General features: G+C 41.3%; 1 protein-coding gene across 1 annotated transcript in view; it reads right to left on the bottom strand.

The window, feature by feature from the left end:
* The window catches only part of MAL2 (mal, T cell differentiation protein 2), a gene marked incomplete at its 5' end in the record, with an annotated part of 28155 nt that overhangs the window by 4482 nt on the left and 4366 nt on the right, over positions 1 to 19307 (bottom strand). Inside the window, 2 exons of the mRNA XM_006140050.3 lie at positions 371 to 526; positions 8747 to 8917. Coding sequence (XP_006140112.2) covers positions 371 to 526; positions 8747 to 8917 — 327 coding nt within the window. The remainder of the gene's footprint in view (positions 1 to 370; positions 527 to 8746; positions 8918 to 19307) is intronic.

The following is a 19307-nucleotide window of genomic DNA, read 5'->3' as shown; positions in this document are numbered from 1 at the left end:
TCACACACTGTGATTCTCCCTTCAGCCTTCCCCGCCAGCCAGAATCACAGGCATGTGTGTAGGCCCAGCAGGTACAGATTGACCTGGGAACCGAACCCTGATCTTCCATATGATCCCAGCTCTGCAGACCAGTGCTCTCTACTGTTCCCATGTGGCTGGGCCAACTCACTACAGTCTGACATTTCTGCTTCCTCTTCATCGCCCATAATACTAGGGATGATAACAGTATTTTGCTCACCGGATTACTGTACAGATAGATGGCTATTGTATGTTTGATGCTAATAAATGATGACTATTACTGCCTGAGGAGTTTCCTAGAGACCTTGACAGTGGAGGGAAGGGCTGGTGAGCACCCTCACTGAATACGTACTGTGGCTGCTACGTTGATGTTATACTGGTTGTCACTCAGGAGTGGCTGCACAGATGTGGTTGTATTGCAATGCAGATCGTGCAGAGATGTGGCTGCTGCTTCTAATAAGAAGGCTCCAAAGTAGAAAACAAACACTGTAAAATGATAGGCAAAATCCTAAAATGGAAGAGAAAAAAAAAGACATCCACAATAAAAAGTAATTTTGTTTTTCTATTCCTTATTTTAAAGAATAAAATTTAGGATCGGGAAGATCAGAACGCTTAATGAAACAATCTTAACCATATTCACTGCTTATTTTTGCAATAACATTTGGCATTGCTTTAGCAATGTCAGGCTGTTAGAATCCCAATGAGGATCAATGACCTATTTTAATTGGAATAGTGGCAAACCTTTTGATACACTAAATTTTATAATAAAACATGTAATTTCAGTTTGGATTAAAATGCCATGGAGGTCAATATTAATTAACATAATACAAAAGGGCATAACATAAGCTGTCTTTAAAATCTGAATAAAATACTATTTGCTATAACTTATTATAGTCCTTACATATTCATACTTACTTTTATCATTATACTTATATAATTATATAAATTTACATTTTTATATACTCTTATAATTATTGTTTTTGACAAATTGTTTTGTCATTAGATCATCATCCCATATTGAAATACATGGAAGACTTATTAAATCATAGTATTCAATGACATTCAGCCTTTTATTCCCTTAAAAATACATAATATATACCTCTACAAGCTCAATTATTTATTATGCTATTGTTTGTGTTGCTGGCATTAATTTGAAGCATAAATATTAAAGTTTACATTGTCTTAATCTGAATTGATCTACCATCATATGTTGCTGTTTCTCTCTTTTAATTGTCAGAGGGTGCATACGCTCACCAGAGACAGATGGGGGTGGGAGGGAAGAGAGGCAGAGAGAGTGAGCACTTCCCCATGTGTGGGAGAAGTTGAGAAAGGAAGCATGTCCAAACATGCTGCAATCCTTTTCCCTCCATCCCATCAGGATTTGGAGCTTACACACACACACACACGCAGTGTGTTTTTTAAGCCACCGGGAACTAATAGGCTGGTTCTGGCCTTGAGAGAAAAAAAGATTAAAGTTTCAGAGAGAGAAGAAAGGGATATGGATTAGACATGAAGTGTGAAGATCTTTCTGTCACATGCTAATACCACCGCTCCAGAAGCTGCACCATGGAATGCCCACAGGCAGAATGACTTTGCCGGCTGAGCCACATGAACTGAGTGGCCACAGTCAGAGGAGCCAATAGCAGGGACTCTCCAGTGCCAAAGTTTGACCTTGCTGCAGCCCCCTTTGAATCTTGAACCTACCACAAAGACCAATGTGGAGTCCTCTACACCCAAGAACACTAACCAGCCATCTGTACGAAACTGATGAAAATTGAACTACTATCTCCCTAGAAGCCAAAATAGTTCCTTGTCATAAGAACAAATGTATGAATTTTTTCCTTCCCTGAGAGGCTCAGCCATCACCTGTATCCAGAAACTTAGAGCGCCTGATCCACAGGTCTCTGATGCAGGAATCCACTTTTCAGCAGAGGAAAGGTGAGAACTGATAGGCATAAAACCATCCAGTTGCTGGCCTGATTGCATCAGACTGGTTCGCTGAAGGCACAGCTTGGGGCATTAGTCTGCAAGGATGGACGGTCATCCTTCAGGATGCTGTAGATACATAAAAGTGTTTTCTGCATGGTGGTGTGTCCCCACTGGAAAAATGAGAACTAAAGTGTGGACGCAGAAGTTTCTCCACTTACTGTCACTCCCAATAAGCTGCTGAAACACTTTGTGATGTCCACCCTCACAGCACTGTTACAAACATATTTTTTTATTGTTGTAACCTTATAATTTCTGCTGTCATGGCAATCAAGTTTTAAACATGTACAGTTGAACATACTCATACTATTCTTTTATCAAAGGCAGGGCTCAGTAAGCATCTAAATGCATGCATCATGTAGAGGCTAAAAGTTTGGCAGTCCTTGGTTCCTCTACATGATCAGAGATCTCAGTCCTAAAAGGAGCATACTCTTGCGAGAGGTTATAACAAGGGTCCCATTGAACCACAAGTTATGGTGACTGCCTGAGAACTATGGACTCTTTGTATCCAGAGACCAAAAGGCAAGACATTGGTAGTTGGTCTTTATCTTCAAGAGCAGGGGAGTTGCTGCTAGAAAACAGGATAGCAGGGAGGAGTACATGTGGCACTGGCGTATGTGCCACAGGAAGTGTGAGAGGGGATGGATGTGGAACTCAGGGACTCTACTTCGCGAGTGGACTCTTGGAACTGTCCTTTTTAATTGTGACTTAAAACAGATGAGTACATCAACATGGGCCTGAAAAAGGTGGGGTTACCAGTGACTCCAACTTCCTCAGGAATTAGTATGATGCATGCTCCAGCAGGCAAACTTCCAAGACCAGTAGTCATGAGACCAAGCAAGAGGAGGATAAAATGGTTATGGGGAGAGAGAGATGATGCTTATCAGTTGTGACCCTGAGATTAACTCCAGTGAAAGGGCCTGGAGTTCATTCCTTTAATTTCTCAAAGTTCTCCTACAGGGAGAAAGGCACATTGGGACTCCGGAGGAGCAACTCCCCAAACACATACGGGAAAGCAGATCCACATGGGGCAAAGAGCAGGCCTTCCTATATGTGTATTTCCTGAAAGACGTTGGATATTCAGCTTTGAAGAACATAGTTAGCAGATAGCCTCTAGCTCCAGTAGATTAGGGTTCTACTGCAGTGTTTAAGCCAAGGCCACTTGCTTCCCGAGTAGCACCCAACTAATGACAGCACAATGGGGATAACAGTGCCTGGTCACCCGTGTTTAACGCAAGACTCATTGGGGCAGGCGATGCTCCGGAGCACTATGTTGATTTGGCCAAGTCTTTGGAGATGTGTACACACAACAATACTTTTCTGCCTTATTCTACTTCCTCCCCCATCACCTTTTATAGGTATTATGCTCTTTCTTTCCTCTCAAAAGCTCTCTTGAACTAAATCCATCTTAGCCTACTACCCAGTGGACCTGACATGACACATATGCTGTTCTAGTGTGTTAAGCTTTCTTTTCTTGGCCATTACTTTTAATTAATATGTCAATTGGGTAATTATTATTTTTCCTTTTTTTTTTTTCCTTTCCCCCGACAGGACACATGTACTCACTGGAGAGAGACAAAAAGAAGAGAGGGAAAGTGAGAAATCAACCCCTGGTATGATAGCCATGCCATAATCAATTCTCCTCCACTCTCCTCTCGGGAGTTTGGGCACACACACATGTCCAGCATGTTTTTCTTTCTTTCTTTTTTTTTTTTGCAGAGGTTTTTGCTATAGGGCATGCGTGCTCACCAGACAGACAGAGAGAGACAGAGAGACAGAAAGCAAGAAATCACCACCCAGGAGGGATGGCCACGCCGCAATCCCTTCACCTCCATTCTCCTCTCGGGATCTTGGGCACGCACGCACATGCACCTGGCATGAGTTTTAAGCCATCGGGTCCAGGACGTGAACCGCGGTTGACTACGTGGGAGTTCAGCGACATAGCCATCATGCTAACTGCTGGTCCCTCCAGCATGTTTTTCAAGCTGCAGAGTCCAGGACTCGAACTGTGCAACCAGTCATGTGGGATCCAGCCATCTTACCCTCCACTTCATTTCCAGGCAAAATAGATCTTTCCTTAGAATATTCCTCCCTGAAGACCAGCAGATGATGTAATGGTTATGTAGCTGGATTCCCACGTAGTCAAGTGCAGTTCAAGTCCCAGACTCAGTGACTTAAAACTCACACTGGCACATGTGTGTGCATGCCCAAAATCCCAAGGAGAGAATGGAGGAAAAGAGATTGAGACATGGCCATCCCTCCTGAAGGGATGATTTCTCACTTTCTGTATCTCTGGCGAGTGTACACGCCCTATAGCAAAAATCTCTCAAAAAAAACAAAGCAAACAAACAAAAGAACCAGAATACTCCTCCTCCCTATCCCTAAAAGAGAATATAAATATGGACTCTCTTGTTTAAAGTTAGGTAAACATGGTATTACAAAGAGACTTCAGAAACTCTGTGGAAAATGAAATTAAAATTTTCAGTCTATTTTAGCACAGAAAACATTTTTAAATCCATGAATAGTTGTTTAATAATACAAATTTATTTTCCTTGAACCTTTGGTAGACACTTCATATTTTCTCTAAGCACACACACACACACACACACACACACACACACACAGAATATTTTAAAACTAAATTCTCCTTCTTTCCCTCAGATAAGTAAGGGACAAAATTTTAGTATCTGCTATATGTTATTCCATAGTATTGGGTCATCAAAAAAGCCATGACATATTTTCTATGCAAAAATATATCATAATTTTTCTGATAATTGTACCATTTATACCAAAGCTCAAAAACTGGGAAAAAAATTACTAAAGATATCTACAATGAAAGTTAATTTTATGATCAATAAAAATAAACACATATTGTAGTCAGTATTCTATGAAAAATACTGGTAGAGAATGAATTTCTTATCAAAATGTATTTTTACTTCCTTTAAACTTAGGATATGGTGGCATTAAACTATGATCACAGAGAAAAAACAATTTTTTTTGAGTCATTAATGTCTAAGAATTCCAGAATGCAACAATTAAAAGTGATTACCATCTGCTGATGGCTCCATGATATACATGGCCCACACACTTTCCTGGCTGAGCATTTACAAGAATGTACCAAACCTATCAAAAACAAACAGTGCCATCAAAAATAATTGAGTGGAGGGGAACCAGCAGTTAGCGTAATGGCTATGTCGTTGGACTCCCACGTAGTCGACCGCGGTTCGCATCCCGGACCCGGTGGCTTAAAACTCACGCAGGGCGCGTGTGCGTGCGTGCCTAAGATCCCGAGAGGAGAATGGAGGAGAAGGGATTGCGGCATGACCATCCCCCCTGGGGGGTGATTTCTCGCTTTCTGTCTCTATGTCTCTCTCTGTCTGGCGAGCGCACGCGCCCTACAGTGAAAATCTCTCCAAAAAAAAAAAAAAAAAATTGAGTGAAAAAAAAAATCTACAACAAAATTTTGGTGTACACATTACTATTAGTTTCAGTCTCATTTAGTTTTTCTTAACAAATTCCTTGAAGAAAAAGTTGACTCTTTCAAAGCATGCCCACCAATGATAGGCCCTAAACACACACGCGTGCATGTGCGCACACACACACACACACACACACACACCCCACACTGTACCATGTGGCATGTGTTGCTGCTACCACTTTCTTCTGGATTTTTTTCTCTTCTGTAAGAGTGAACTATTCCAGCTGAAAAAACCCACAAGATAATTTTTGCAGGTGATCCATAGAAGAGACTGATAGTTCGGATTTCAACTAACACTTTCATATAGTGGTGTAATTAAAACAATAACACATACTCCTATTTTATTGTCCGAACATCAGAATATAATGCTACAAATGGATAGGATATGCAAATTTAAGAAAACTAAACAATTAATAAGGATATTAATGTTTATACTCAATATCAAAGATAAGAATATAAGCACAAGAGAAAAAAAGAGGGTGTAGACATGTGTTTAATAGACCAAGAATGGTATCCCAAAAATATTTAAATATTGGTAAGTTATATATGTCAATCACTTGGAAAGAATGCTGCATGCTGCAAGATCCTGAGGATACTACTTCTCCAGGTATGAACCTTTTAATTGCTTGACTACTAAGAGATTCAGGAAGGTCCCTGGAGAAGGGCCAGGGTGGTGGTGCCACAACATTCAGGGAGATGCGGTCAGTTGGGCAGTGGGTATATGCTAACCAGTACCAGGTACCAACAGGGCTGCAGTGGTACATACTGGCCCAATATCACCTCTGAGCCTGACACTACAAAAAAAGCTAGTGGCCCTTACCCACATGAGGGACCGACTGATCCACACATTATGATGGGAAAGTCAGGCTTTTAGAGAGAAAAGATTAGGCATCTATCTATAACCTAAACACAGAATTTTGATCTTCATCACTTGACCAAGTATTAGAAATATTTTCTCATCCTAAATGGGAAATTAAGGCAAAAATGTAGAACTATACTATATCAGCAACCTAAGAAGGGGACTTGCAAAGTTCCAAACTGCCAGCTTCAGCATGTGAAGAATTACATTGGTTATCCTTCGTTCCCTATAACCCAGACACAAAGCTAAGCACTTTAAAACACATGATCTCCATTATTCTGTGAGAGCATTGCGTGAGATAGGTATTATTACCATTTTACAAAGGCAGAAATTAAAGTTCAGAGAGGTGAATTATTTTGCCCAAGGTTACACACTAAGTAGATGAGACCAAAGCTCAAAGCCTGTGCATAATTGTTAAGCACTTCACTCCACTTTAAAAAATATATATTATTTTTATTTACATTTAATCATTGTACATTGTTACATACAATATGGTTTATCTAAGCATGCATATACACATGCCAATCAGACCAAGGATATTACCATATGTGTATATACCACACACACACACACACACACACACACACACACATATATCATTTTCAATAGATAACTTTACATTCTTATGTCTGTTAAACTCCACTTTCTTGTGAGCATTATACGAAGCCGAGCCATTTGCCCCTCTGCCGGCTGAAAAAGCAGCCTTCGCTGCTGATAATGTGATAAAGATCATTTCAAGTTCTCTTAAATTCCATAAATACAACAAAAACAGAAATTTCCCTCTAATATCTGTCCCAAAAGGTGCTATTATACTTGGAACATATAAAGCCTGACTAAAGATCTGATTTAAGTTCATAAATACCAAAGTGGGATTAGAACTTAAGGGGGTTCGTCATGAACTTCACTAAGGCACTACCTACCATGGACTGGAGTTCATGCTCTATTGGGCCATTCTGAAATAATCCCAGAGAATGAATGACCACAAGCTTGAAAGAGAAGCCCCATAAATTATACAGAAAAACAAGAGAGCTGGTCACATTTTAATGCTGTCATAATTTTTAAAAGCTGTGTTGACTGCAAACTCACATTTTTATTTCTAGAAGGTGGAAGTTCTTGCTAGAGAAAGGATGAGAGAGAGGTGAGAGAACTCCATAATCCCTTTTCCTCCATGTCTCCTTCACATCAGGATTTGGAGCCTGGAATGTTTTGCAAGCTTCAGGGACCAGAATTTGAACCACGGTGAGCAATGTGGGATCCAGCTCCCAATACACTGAACCTCATTGCTGTGACATGGGGATGGCCTGCAAATTCATTTTTTTAAACTCACTGATTCTTATTAATTTAGGATAGAAACTCATTATAAATATAAAATGTTCATGAGGGCTAGAGAGCACTGTTTCTACAATATAAAGCTCTGCTAGACTGACCCAATGAGAAGGTCCAGGTTGTGTATCCCAAGACTTCTCTCTGCAGGCTGGGTACTCGGGTCACATGATCCATGTGGGCTGGGTGAGGCTTGGGATGGTAGAATAAAGACCCTGCAGGCAGTGCCTCGCTCCTCTTCTATCTCTCCTTGTTTCCCTAGCTTATGGGAGATATAAATAAATACATTTTATCTATTTATTTATTTATTTATTTATTTATTGGGAGAGGTTTTAAACATTCTCTTTTCTTTTTTAAGTATTTGGAGATCAGAATACATACATAATTACCTGTTTTTCTGGAAAAAAAATCTGGAGCTAAAATCAATGGAAAATTTCAAGATACATGTTATGACATTTATCTTCCAAAGGCATCTGTTTAATAGTTTAATAATGGTTGTGAGGCCAGCAGGTAGTGTGGTGTTTAAGGTGGCTGGATTCCTACATGGTCAAGTGTAGTTTGAGTCTTGTACCCAGCAGCCTGAAACTCCCGTTGGACATACGTATGTGTGCATGCCCAAATCTGAAGAGGAAAATGGACGAGAAGGAATTGCAGTGTGGCCATCCCCTCTGAGTGGTGATTTCTCATTTTCCTTCTCTCTGTCACTACCTGGCTCTCTCCAGTGAGCTCATGTGCCCTATGGCAAAACCCTAAAATAATAATAATAATAATAATAATAATGACAATAATTATAATAATGTGCAATTCATTTGTTATATGAAAGGAAACAGCATTTGAATAAAAATTCCTTAAGTCATAAAGAAGAAACAGAATGATTAGCAGCTCTGTCAACGTCAGAATTTCATGGACTGGGACTCTCTTATCCAGGCAACCACACGCACCACAGATGTCCCTACAGACTGACCTATTCTCTCCATTAGAGGTGACAATCAGAACACGGACCTGATCATTTCAAAATGGAATGAGATATCTGGAAGTTTTTCATATTTTCTTGCAATATACTTAAAATAAAAATTCCTTACCAAGAAGTTCCAGTTGGCATCAATCTGAGTCACCGTGCCAGAGAGGAACACACCCAGGAAAAGGAGGGAGAAGAAAAAAGCTGTCACGGACACAAACATGACCCATCCTTGTAGCAGAGGTAGAGGAACATTGGAGGAGGCAACCAAAATCCAGACGAGACCGCCAAACAGCTGAAAGAAAAAAATAAGAGGGTAACAGGTTGGCTTAAAAGCTATCTTCTGTGTAATAAAGTCAAACATGTTTGCATCACCCTCACAATTCCCCTTCTATTCTCCTCAGACTCCTGCAAACATTTCTGCAATCCTACCCATCATATTTTTTTTATGCAAGATGCCTTCATTCTTCAGGTGCACAACCAGTTCTTCCACTAGGAGCCCTGATCTGATGCCACACCTGTATCTCCAGACTGGACTCTTCCCCAGCTTCTGAACAAGCCGGGCATTCTCTCATCACCTGTCTTCCTTTGACTGCCCCCACTCCCTGCCCCTTCAATTACTGTGCTGCCAATATATTTCCCTTTTTGGTCAAACCTTTCCCCAAATTCATCTTTGATTGGTCTCCACTCTCTCCCCTTGCAGTGACTCTTTAAACCACTATAAACAAGCTTCTCCTCTCACCACTTCTTAAAGAGCATATTAGCAAAGAATAGCTATCACTTTACTTCTCTCTGACAAATTTGTTGAAACCAATGGTCATTTTTCAGTCTTTATCATCATGACTGTACATTTGGTAATATGGCCTATTATGCAAGATCTTCTAAAAGTTCACAGAAATACTATGAAAAAATATGCATGGATTTCAATAATTTTGCATCAAAATAAGCTACATTAACTCCATTTTCCATGAAGTTTTTGAAATCCCTTATATAAAATAATTGTTGCAGCTGTTGTACGTGATGGTAAACAAAAGCTCTCATTTATTAAGATTTGCCATGTACTCATGATGAGGGAATAAACACTTTAGATATCCATGGATCTAAGTCAATAAATACCTACTGTACATTAGGCACTGTGTCAGGTGCTGGGATTAGGGGGCAAACAAGCTACACTTGGACTCTGTGCCTACGGAACTCAGCCTATCACTATAAGAGACAAGAAAGCAAATGACACTGCTTTGTGTCACAATTGGGCAAATATGGGTCACCGTGGGTCCGCACAGCCAGGATCCTACATCCAGATTTGAAAAGTCAGGAAACACATCCTAGAAGCAGTAGTCCAAGGACAGGGCTGGGAGAAGCAGAGGGAGCGGAAGGGTATCCTAGGGTGGGAGATGAGTTCTAAGATGATGGGTTGGCAGCTCAGAGCAAGCCAGCATGGGCAAAGAACAGAGCGCAGAGCCACATGAACACAGTAGGGACAGAACGGTGAGAGCCTAGAGCTAGAGACTGAGCTGAAGAGACCTGAAGGTCAGCTAAGGAGTGAGGGGCCAGAACTAGCATGAGCAAGAATTGCATTTAGCAGTTTCTTTCTGACTAGGGGAAAGAATGGAGGGCTGAAAGACCACAGAGGAGACCATGACAACAGAATGTAAGCTAGGCTCCCAGCATTGAGAAAAAAAGAGAAGAGAATGGAGTAGACAGAAATAGGATCATGACCGTTGGTGATTGATCTTGATGAGAGGTTTGATGGGGTGGGCGCACATCTGAAAGGTCCTTGGCCTGATGCTGTCTGTCCCAGAATGTCATTCCCTCTCCACGTGTACTTGGGAAACTCCCACTCACATCTAATTTTTTTTTTTTTTGAGAGATTTTCACTATAGGGCGCGTGCGCTCGCCAGACAGACAGAGAGAGACATTAGAGACAGAAAGCGAGAAATCACCCCCCAGGGGGGATGGTCACGCCGCAATCCCTTCTCCTCCATTCTCCTCTCGGGATCTTGGGCACGCACGCACACGCGCCCGGCGTGAGTTTAAGCCAGCGGGTCCGGGACGCGAACCGCGGTCGACTACGTGGGAGTCCAGCGTCATAGCCATTACGCTAACTGCTGGTTCCCTCACATCTAATCTTCAGCACATCATCTAACAAAATTTTTCTGAGTTCTACCCCATGTCCATGTACCCCTCCCTTCTCTGGGCAACCTCCCTGCTAGAGATTCATTACTCCAATGAGACACGGTGTAACTGAACCCCTTTGGCTCTCAGTCCATCTGCACTATAAGACCTTCTTGGTAACATCCTGCTTTACATGTCTGCGTCTCGAGTCACTTATTAATCCTGATAGCCTTTTCATAATTATCAGGCACTCTGCTAGATTTGGCAACACAAAAACCTGGGCGATCTACCTATCCTAAAGGGACCTCATGCAAATTAAAATCTCAGTATCTCCCTCCTTTTGTTTTCTCTCTCTTATGCACACACACAGTTCTCAAATATTTGCTCCAAATATTAAAAACCATCTGTATCTTGCTTCTTAAGTATTTAGATAATATACACATTGCACAAGTCACTGAAAGTGAGAAACATGTTTTAATTCAAGTTTTATATAAAGGCCCAGTCGCAGAAGTTACTCCAAATACTTTTTTTAAAGGATTATTTTATTAACTTTATTTATTTATTTATTCAAATTTGATCGGGTGGGGGGTGGGGGAACAAGCCACCAGGTCCAGGACTCGAATTGCGGTGGGCCATTTGGAAGCCCAGTGTCTTTAACCACCATGTCACCTGCCGGCCCCTCCAAACAATTTTGAAAGTATAACAAATTGCCACTTGGTCCAGGTGTGGTGGTGAGGCAGTAGGGTGCTACTGTGGGAATGCCCCAGAATGATCTGAACACGTTGTGTGCATCCACAGCTGGCTGGAGTTTGGGGAACACACTATAATGAGATCCTGTGGGGTGGGGGGGAGGGTGTCCTGTCTTTTTCACTTTAACTTTTGCTATCTCATGGAAAAAATAAAAACAATTTAAAAAAAATGATTACTTGAGCAATGATAAGTAAATCACCAGTCTAATAAATGTCTAATTGTGGTGGTATATTGTAAGTCCTAATTTCAGGTCAAAAATGAACCATTAGCCTAGAAAGTTTTATGAAATAAACCTAAATAATGAATATTAATGCATGCTAAAAATTTTAATCAGCCTCACCTAATCAGTACTTATGAAAGAAAGAAACTCGTACTTGGTAAAAGAGCATCTACTTTTTCACACCAGTTGCTAAGTATTTGAAGGTGTATATATTTGAAGAATGACTTCAATGAATCACTTTTCTCCCCCAGTTTCTTATTTCTTGTAGCCTTTATTTACTATCACACTAAAAATAGCCAACACTACTTCAAATACAATTTAGGAAATGTACATCATTGTTAAGTATCTCTTAGGAGTCATTTACTGAGTGGGCTGGCCCCATAGCTCAATGGTTAAAGGATCAGGATCCCATGTGGCTGACCTAAGTTTGAATTACAACCCCTGTGGCTTAAAAAGCATGTTGGATGCATGTGAATGCATGCCTAAAATCCTGACAGGTTGTAGAAACAGGAAAAAGAATTGCAGAATGACCATGCCCCATTGGGGGCACCTTCTCGTTCTCTCTTTTAAACATACTCTCTGACTATAAAAGAAAAAGAATCACTTATTGAGAATCTGTGTGAAAGCATGAAGGATAATAAAGAACAGTTGCCACAGTTTGGGACAGGCGGACTCAAACAGATAAGCATGATAACACACTTTAGAAACTGTGGTCAATTCACATCTCTAAAGAAGAGGCTATAGGCTCTTTTGGAATTAAATATACCCAAACTGGACTGCAAACAGGTCAGCCCCAAACCTACTGCTAGATTGTAGAAAATGCTCAAGAAAAAACAAGAAGGGCAAGGTTCCATCTCCAGGAGCTTTGAATAAGGGAGAAATAGAAACCATTAAATCTGATTCCGGAGCAGATTGTGGCCAGGGCTATAAAAAGAGCTCAGCACAGTGTGCTCTCAGAGAATGGGAGAGAGGAGAAGAAACAGGATGGGAGGAGTCTGCGAAAGCAGGCAGAGGAGGCAGGGCTGCTTTTAAGATAGAACAAGGCTTTGACAGGGGAAGCTAGCCTGTGAAACAGTATAGATTAACTGTTCCTGTACTCAAAATTACAGTCCTTCCAACACCTCAAAGGCTTGGAAAAGAAACTAAGTGCTTATTTGAAAAGGGATCAGATTTGTCTCATTTGTGGTGTGGGTGTTGCACGGAAAGAGGGAAAAAGGGGGCATATGAATGCTCCCACTCTCCCTCTCATATAAATATATGCACTACATCCCTAGGTCAGAGATTCTGTGAAATCTTGTGCAAATCCTACTTGTCAGGCTAGATCTGGAAGATGCAGGATGGGGCAAAAAACATAAAACCCCCTTTGGTGGGCCTCCTTCCTTATTTCAAGAGTATCATGCTAGGGTTGGACCCATGCCTAGTTGTTAAGGGAGATGGATCTCATATGGCTGACTACAGTTTGAGTCTTGACCCTGGCAGCTTAAAAAACATGCTGGTTACACGTGCATCATGTGTCTAAAATCCCAATGGGATGGGGAAATGGAGGAGATAGGATTATGGTGTGGCCATGCCTCATTGGGGGTGCTTTCTCCCTCTCCCTCTTCATCTTTCTGTCTCAAGTGAGTGCATGTGCTTCCCCCACCCCCATCAAACAAACAAATGAACAAAGAAAAAGTACTGGGCTGGTGTGTGGGTCACTATGGCCTTGATAAAGTTATTTTTCCCCAACTCCATGATTTCTTTTTGACAAAAGCAACCTTTCCTCCAAGCTTCCCAACTTAAAATTTAAGCTTTTACTAACACTACTAATAGGTTTACTCCAGGTCATTCCGGGTTTTAGGAGGCTCAGACTATTTACCAGATACAGTGTAACTATTAGTGGTCCTGGTTTAGTAGAGACTCTGGAGGGAGCCCTGTTCCAGAGGTGAGAAGGAAGGCATAAGCATGGCTAAAATCCAAGGGCACGTGGTTGATAAGTATCATAGCAACTGCAGCATACTGTGAAGAAAGGTGGTCGGGTGCCACGGTTCACCCACGCTGTTCCCATCACGAATCTGAAGCCACATTTTGACCTTTTGTCTACCACCAACTTCCCCTGCTCTCTAGTTTCCTAAAATGTCTCATAATTATGTAAAAAAAAAAAAAAAGCCAAATGCACCTCAATTTGAAATTTCTTTATGAAACTCAGCCAGGGCTCACAGCTTAGAACATCAAGCTATAAAATAAGACCACCTTACTTACAGCTAAGGCAACGGTAAAAACCTCCTCACCTTCTCCTGTGACACAGTCACCCCGTACCATCTTAGCCCAACTGAAGAGACACCTGGCACACACAAGAACTCAAATATACTCAGAGCTGCAGTTATTTTGATGCTGCAAACTCCTAAAACATTTGCTGTTCTTCATGGTTTAATAGCTATTTGTCATTTTCATTTGGCCTCTGCACACCAGAAGGGCATCACTTGGCTGCATTCTCCCTGTAAGAAAACCACAAATGTGCTCATCTGCAAATCACACTACACTAAGCCGTCAGAACTGGAGTTAAGACAAGTTCTTACTAGAAACCGTGGCTTGGTAAAAATACATACTCCGCAGGAAAACACGGTATTGAGCAAGTACTGCCTCTTGCAATGCTGGCTGCCTGGATTAGACTCCTCAACTTGTCTCCTACTTGGATGGTCCTCTTAGGTTCCCAAAGGATTCCTCTTTCAAATACACTTAATTTCAAATGTCATTTATTTCTCAATAACATGCCTTTAAATATGCCCTTCAACATCTTTGCTAATAATTTTCAAACCAATTGGACACCTTCGTCTTACTAGACTCTTAAAGCGCCAAGTACAATGGCGAATTCCTACTCTGACCTATCTTCGGTTACCTTTGGAATGAGAACCAGAAACGTAAGTAAATCTGAAGGAATAAAAGACTGGTTAGACTACCCCTAAGGAAAAATACCTCATTTTCTAGAACTCCCTGAATGTAACATATAACCCCCTCTAATTCTCCTATTATCTGGATATTAGACATTCTAATACTCTACTGCAATGACAATGAACAACCAGCAAGCCTAAAGGAGAAAAAAAAAGAAAACAGAACAAACAGAAACTCTCCCTGTTTGGCTCATGGAGCTAGAGTGAGAGGTGAAGTTGATGATGATAACAGAAATATTTCCTAACATTTACAGAGCTCTTACATTCCAAGCACTGTTCTAAGGGTTTTATTTGTGCCAGTTTAATTCTCACAGATCCTGAGAGATAATTAATACTACTATTCCTACTTGACAGATAAGTTAATTGAGCTAATTGACAGTCATTAATAACTTATCCTAAGTAACGCAGTTAATAGATGTGAGGCTTGGGATTTGAACTTGGTCATTGTCTTCCAGAGTTTATGTTGTTTTGCCTCTTTCAAAGGTTATAATTCATTCTAGAGCAGAGTTTCTATCATTTTCCACAGATTCCCTTAAATCATATATGTTTGGGGAGATAAGTGCCTATGCATTTTTCCAAAGATACAGCCTGTAACTATTATGACAATCACAGAGGGGTTTGTGCCCCCCCATAAGTCCAGAACACTATTATTTACCCCTCTTATTTTAATGGGTACTGGCTTATTGGGTACCTGTATATGGAACATCATGGCTATTGATGTGTTTAATCAGTTCAGAAAGAGAACATCTAGAAAAAAGAAGACTTGCAACTGGCTCTATGTTACACACAATTTGTATTTTGAAAGTGCTTTTTTTTTATAAAACTGAGAACATACTTCAGTCAAGAGATAAAATATAATAACTGACACATGTCATATTTATAAGTAACAATAACTGGCAGATGCCATATTTACAAGGCAGCTGACCAAAGTGTAAATGCATTCACAATACAACTGCAGTCCTGTGGTACGGACACTAAGAGAATACTGCTGCCTACCTCCCCAAGGTCATCTTTCCCCCTGCAATGCCCCTTTTCCTGTCACCTTTTCTCTGCACTTCAACTCCACCCACATTCCCTGTACACAAGACACAATCGCGCTTGCCCATGCTTCTGTCTAGTACCTTGCCATTCAATTTTTGTCGGGTAACTAAACTCTGATACCACGTGCTCCAGAACGACTTTCCTGGCTGGATGCCCTCCTTCCACACTTCCATGGTACTGAGGTATGTCTCCTATGGTTTACGACTGGACTGAAATTACAAATTCACACAGCCGTTTTGCCCACTGAATTGTGAGGTCAGAGTCAGTAAACATGTCTTAAACATATGTGAATGTTCGGAACCCAGGAAAGTGCTTTCTTCTAAAAAATTAATTTTTTTTTTTTTTGCTAGAGGATGTGTGTGCCAGCTAGAGACAGACAAGAGAGAGTGGAAGGGAACATGAGAAAGCACCATGGGGAATGGTCATACTGTGATCTGTTCTCCTCCATCCTTCCCTCTTTTAGGGATTTCGGACACACACACACATGTGCCTGGTATATTTCCCAAGCTGCCAGGTCCAGGATTCAAACTATTAGGTTGTTGGGACAAGTATGACATGTTTTTAAAATTCTTTTTAATGCAAAAATGCATCATGACTTTCCCTATGACCCAATACACCACTGACCATGTAGGATCCAGCCATCTTAACCGTCACGCCAGCAGTGGGCTCCAGGACTGTACTTTCTACAGATGGTGCTCAATTGCATTCTCCCTGAAGTGGATAGAAACCAGTGTGTGCAACGAGTGGTTTCAGAAGAAAATGCTCTGGAGGCACAGCTTAGGATGCTGGACATGTGCTGCTGTCTGGAGCCGGGTTCGTTCCCTGGTACACAGAGGTCGTTCAAAAATAGGCATAAAGACTAAAGAAGCAGGAACATGTAATTCTCAATTTTTAAGTTATTATTGGCAACACCCACCACTTAGTACAAGATCTTAGTACTGGGCTGGAAAGCTATGGGAGAGTAGGCACCCCTTGCCAGACTACTTCACGACATCCCATCTTCAATCTTCTTTGGGTCTCAACTACACCCAGCTGACCTAGTGCCACTGAAACCATTGCTCAGGGCAGACCCATGCCTCCCTGTCCCTTCCTGCTCCCCCCATAGAGTCCCCTCTGTCCTCTAACCAGGCCAACTTCCATCCACACTGGTCTTGGACTAGTCCTGGTACTGGTCTGAATTAGAGGTACAGCAGAAAGGATCTTCCTTCCTTCCTTTAATTAGGGAAAGGAAAACAAGACAAATCCTGGGAACCAACAAGAAATGATATATATACAAGAGAGCTTTGAGCAAAACACGCTACTTTTGTGTTTTGGCTTTCTGTCTGAGTTCGGTAGTTATACTTGCTTGTTCCCCATCTGACCCAAACTCCCCTTCAGTTGTTTAAATAGCTGACGCGAATCCTAAAATGGAAAGTACATACTACAGAAGAGAAATATGTTCTGACCCCTTTTCATTCACGTGTACCATTTCCTTTGATGTTCAAAATCCTCTTTTCACGTTTGAAGATAAGTATCTATCGCAGGTTAAAAATGTTCCTGCATGCCAATGCCCTGTTATCGGCCTCTTTTCTGTCTTTTTTACCTCCTGTTTTCAATGCTGTTTTACAAGAGTGTGACATATGCCTGCTACGGAAGAACAAGGCCCGTTCATATAACATAGGACACTTACAAAATTCGGGTAAAAGAGTAGATAATTGGAGGAGAACCACAGTATTTCTCTACCTGGGCAAGACCTAAGGAGGTCTTCCAGTGCAAAGCTGCCCTTCTCACCCCAAAGCTGCCCTTGTCCTCTCTGGCCAGTTGCCCCAGAATATTCCGACACACCATTCAGTTTGTACTATAAAACAATCAAGCGGCATTAGTTAAGTACCACACATGCACAATACTGGGCATGACAACCTAGATCCTGTCCTGTACCATTATGCAGTCCTTTCTATTCAGCGCTATCGATACAGATATGCCCTGATCAAAGTTCCTTCTACTATGTACAAAATTTCTATGGAACTTTTCTATTGTTAATTTTTTTTTTAGAGAGGTTTTTGCTATAGGGCATGAGTGCTCACTGGAAAGACAGAGAGAGAGAGAGAGAGAGAGAGAGGAAGTGAGAAATCACCCCTCCCCCCTGGGGTGGTGGCCACCCCGCAATCCCTTCTCCTCTATTCTCCTCTTGGGATTTTGGGCATGCACGCATATGCGCCTAGCATGAGTTTATGCCATCTGCTGGTTCCTCTATTGAACTTTTTAAGACAAATCCCCTCTCCTTGACCATTTCCTTGGGACCTCAAGGTCAATATTCTGGCAACTTTGTTTAAAGTCCATATTTCAATTCTTCATATTTCTTGTGGGGCTGCCAGTCAAGGCAAACAACTTCTGACAAGAACCTTTTTGTAAGGGTATTGGTTTATTTTTTCTTACAAAATCTTAAAGATTTCTTTCATGTGGATGGAGAAATTTTGACCCAGGAGCAAAGGAAAAATTTTACTTACAGGATTAAAACCAATTTAGGGAAACAAACACAGCCATGGATGGCCCTTTTTGTCCATAGCAAATGCCCTTTCTCAATCAAAATCTATTTTCTGGGATGGAAAAGAAAAGTCTACTCATCAGAACATTTACCTGTCAGGCAGTTTGGAGTCAAAGCTTCAGGTTGAAAAAAACCTGAATCCTTTGCATAGATTTATCTGCATGACTGCATCTGCTTTTCCACAGTTTGTCTTTCAGCATCATGCTTTCATTAACATTTGTTTTCCTGGCATAATTCCTTTGCATTATATCTTACACTTAAGTCTGGCCTAGTATTACTTGAGGACATGTCAAACTTATATTGTTGGCTGACCTTCTAAACCTCCATTTTCTCTGTTTTTCCTCTTTTCTTTGCCTTATTTCAGGTTCTCATCATTGCTCACCTAAACCATTGCAAAAAGCCCCCTGACTCTGTTTTCAAGACCTCAGTTTACAATCAAACTTCCTTACTCAAAGATTTCTAAGTCATAAGGTCAATCAAATTGATCTGTGCCTCAGCAGCTCCCTAACATAGAATAAAGTCAGTGCCTTGGCCTAGCGTCTCCCAGCAAATCACAATCTGAACCTATCTGCTGTTTTCCTTCTTCTGCCACCTTCCCACCAGTCATGTCAGAAAACAAACAACTGCCAAACTCATGAAGCCACAGTCTCATCGCTGAGCTTTCCACACCCTTGTGCATTCATTCATTGATTTGTTCTTTTTGCTTTATTTTTAAGTTTATTTTTTCAGATTTCTTGTATGAGTGAGATATAGAGCACATGCACCTCCAACTTGACACCACGATCCATCTCCAGCCTCAGTCATGGGTCATGGGCACACATGTGCCGGGAATATTCAAGGAGGTCTCCAGATTTGAACTCAGAACCTTCCCACATGGGTCAGCCTCATAGAGTGCTGCATTTTAGCTCTGGTCCAATCGCCGTGTGGCCCACTATACCCTGGTTTCTAACTGGAACAGTCTTTCCCACTTTTTCTGTCTTTTGAATGTTGGTTCATCCTGGAAAGCCAAACTGAAATGTTACCACCAGATGAATGCTGTCTACCCTGGTCACACCACTAGCCAAGACATACTCTTACCTGTCTTTCCATAGAATGTCTCATGAAC

This window comes from Tupaia chinensis, unplaced genomic scaffold (genome assembly GCF_000334495.1).
Source record: "Tupaia chinensis unplaced genomic scaffold, TupChi_1.0 Scaffold000017_1, whole genome shotgun sequence".
NCBI classification, from domain to species: domain Eukaryota; kingdom Metazoa; phylum Chordata; class Mammalia; order Scandentia; family Tupaiidae; genus Tupaia; species Tupaia belangeri.
The sequence above is the reverse complement of the archived record's forward strand: the minus strand, read 5'-3'. Positions and strand labels throughout refer to the sequence as shown.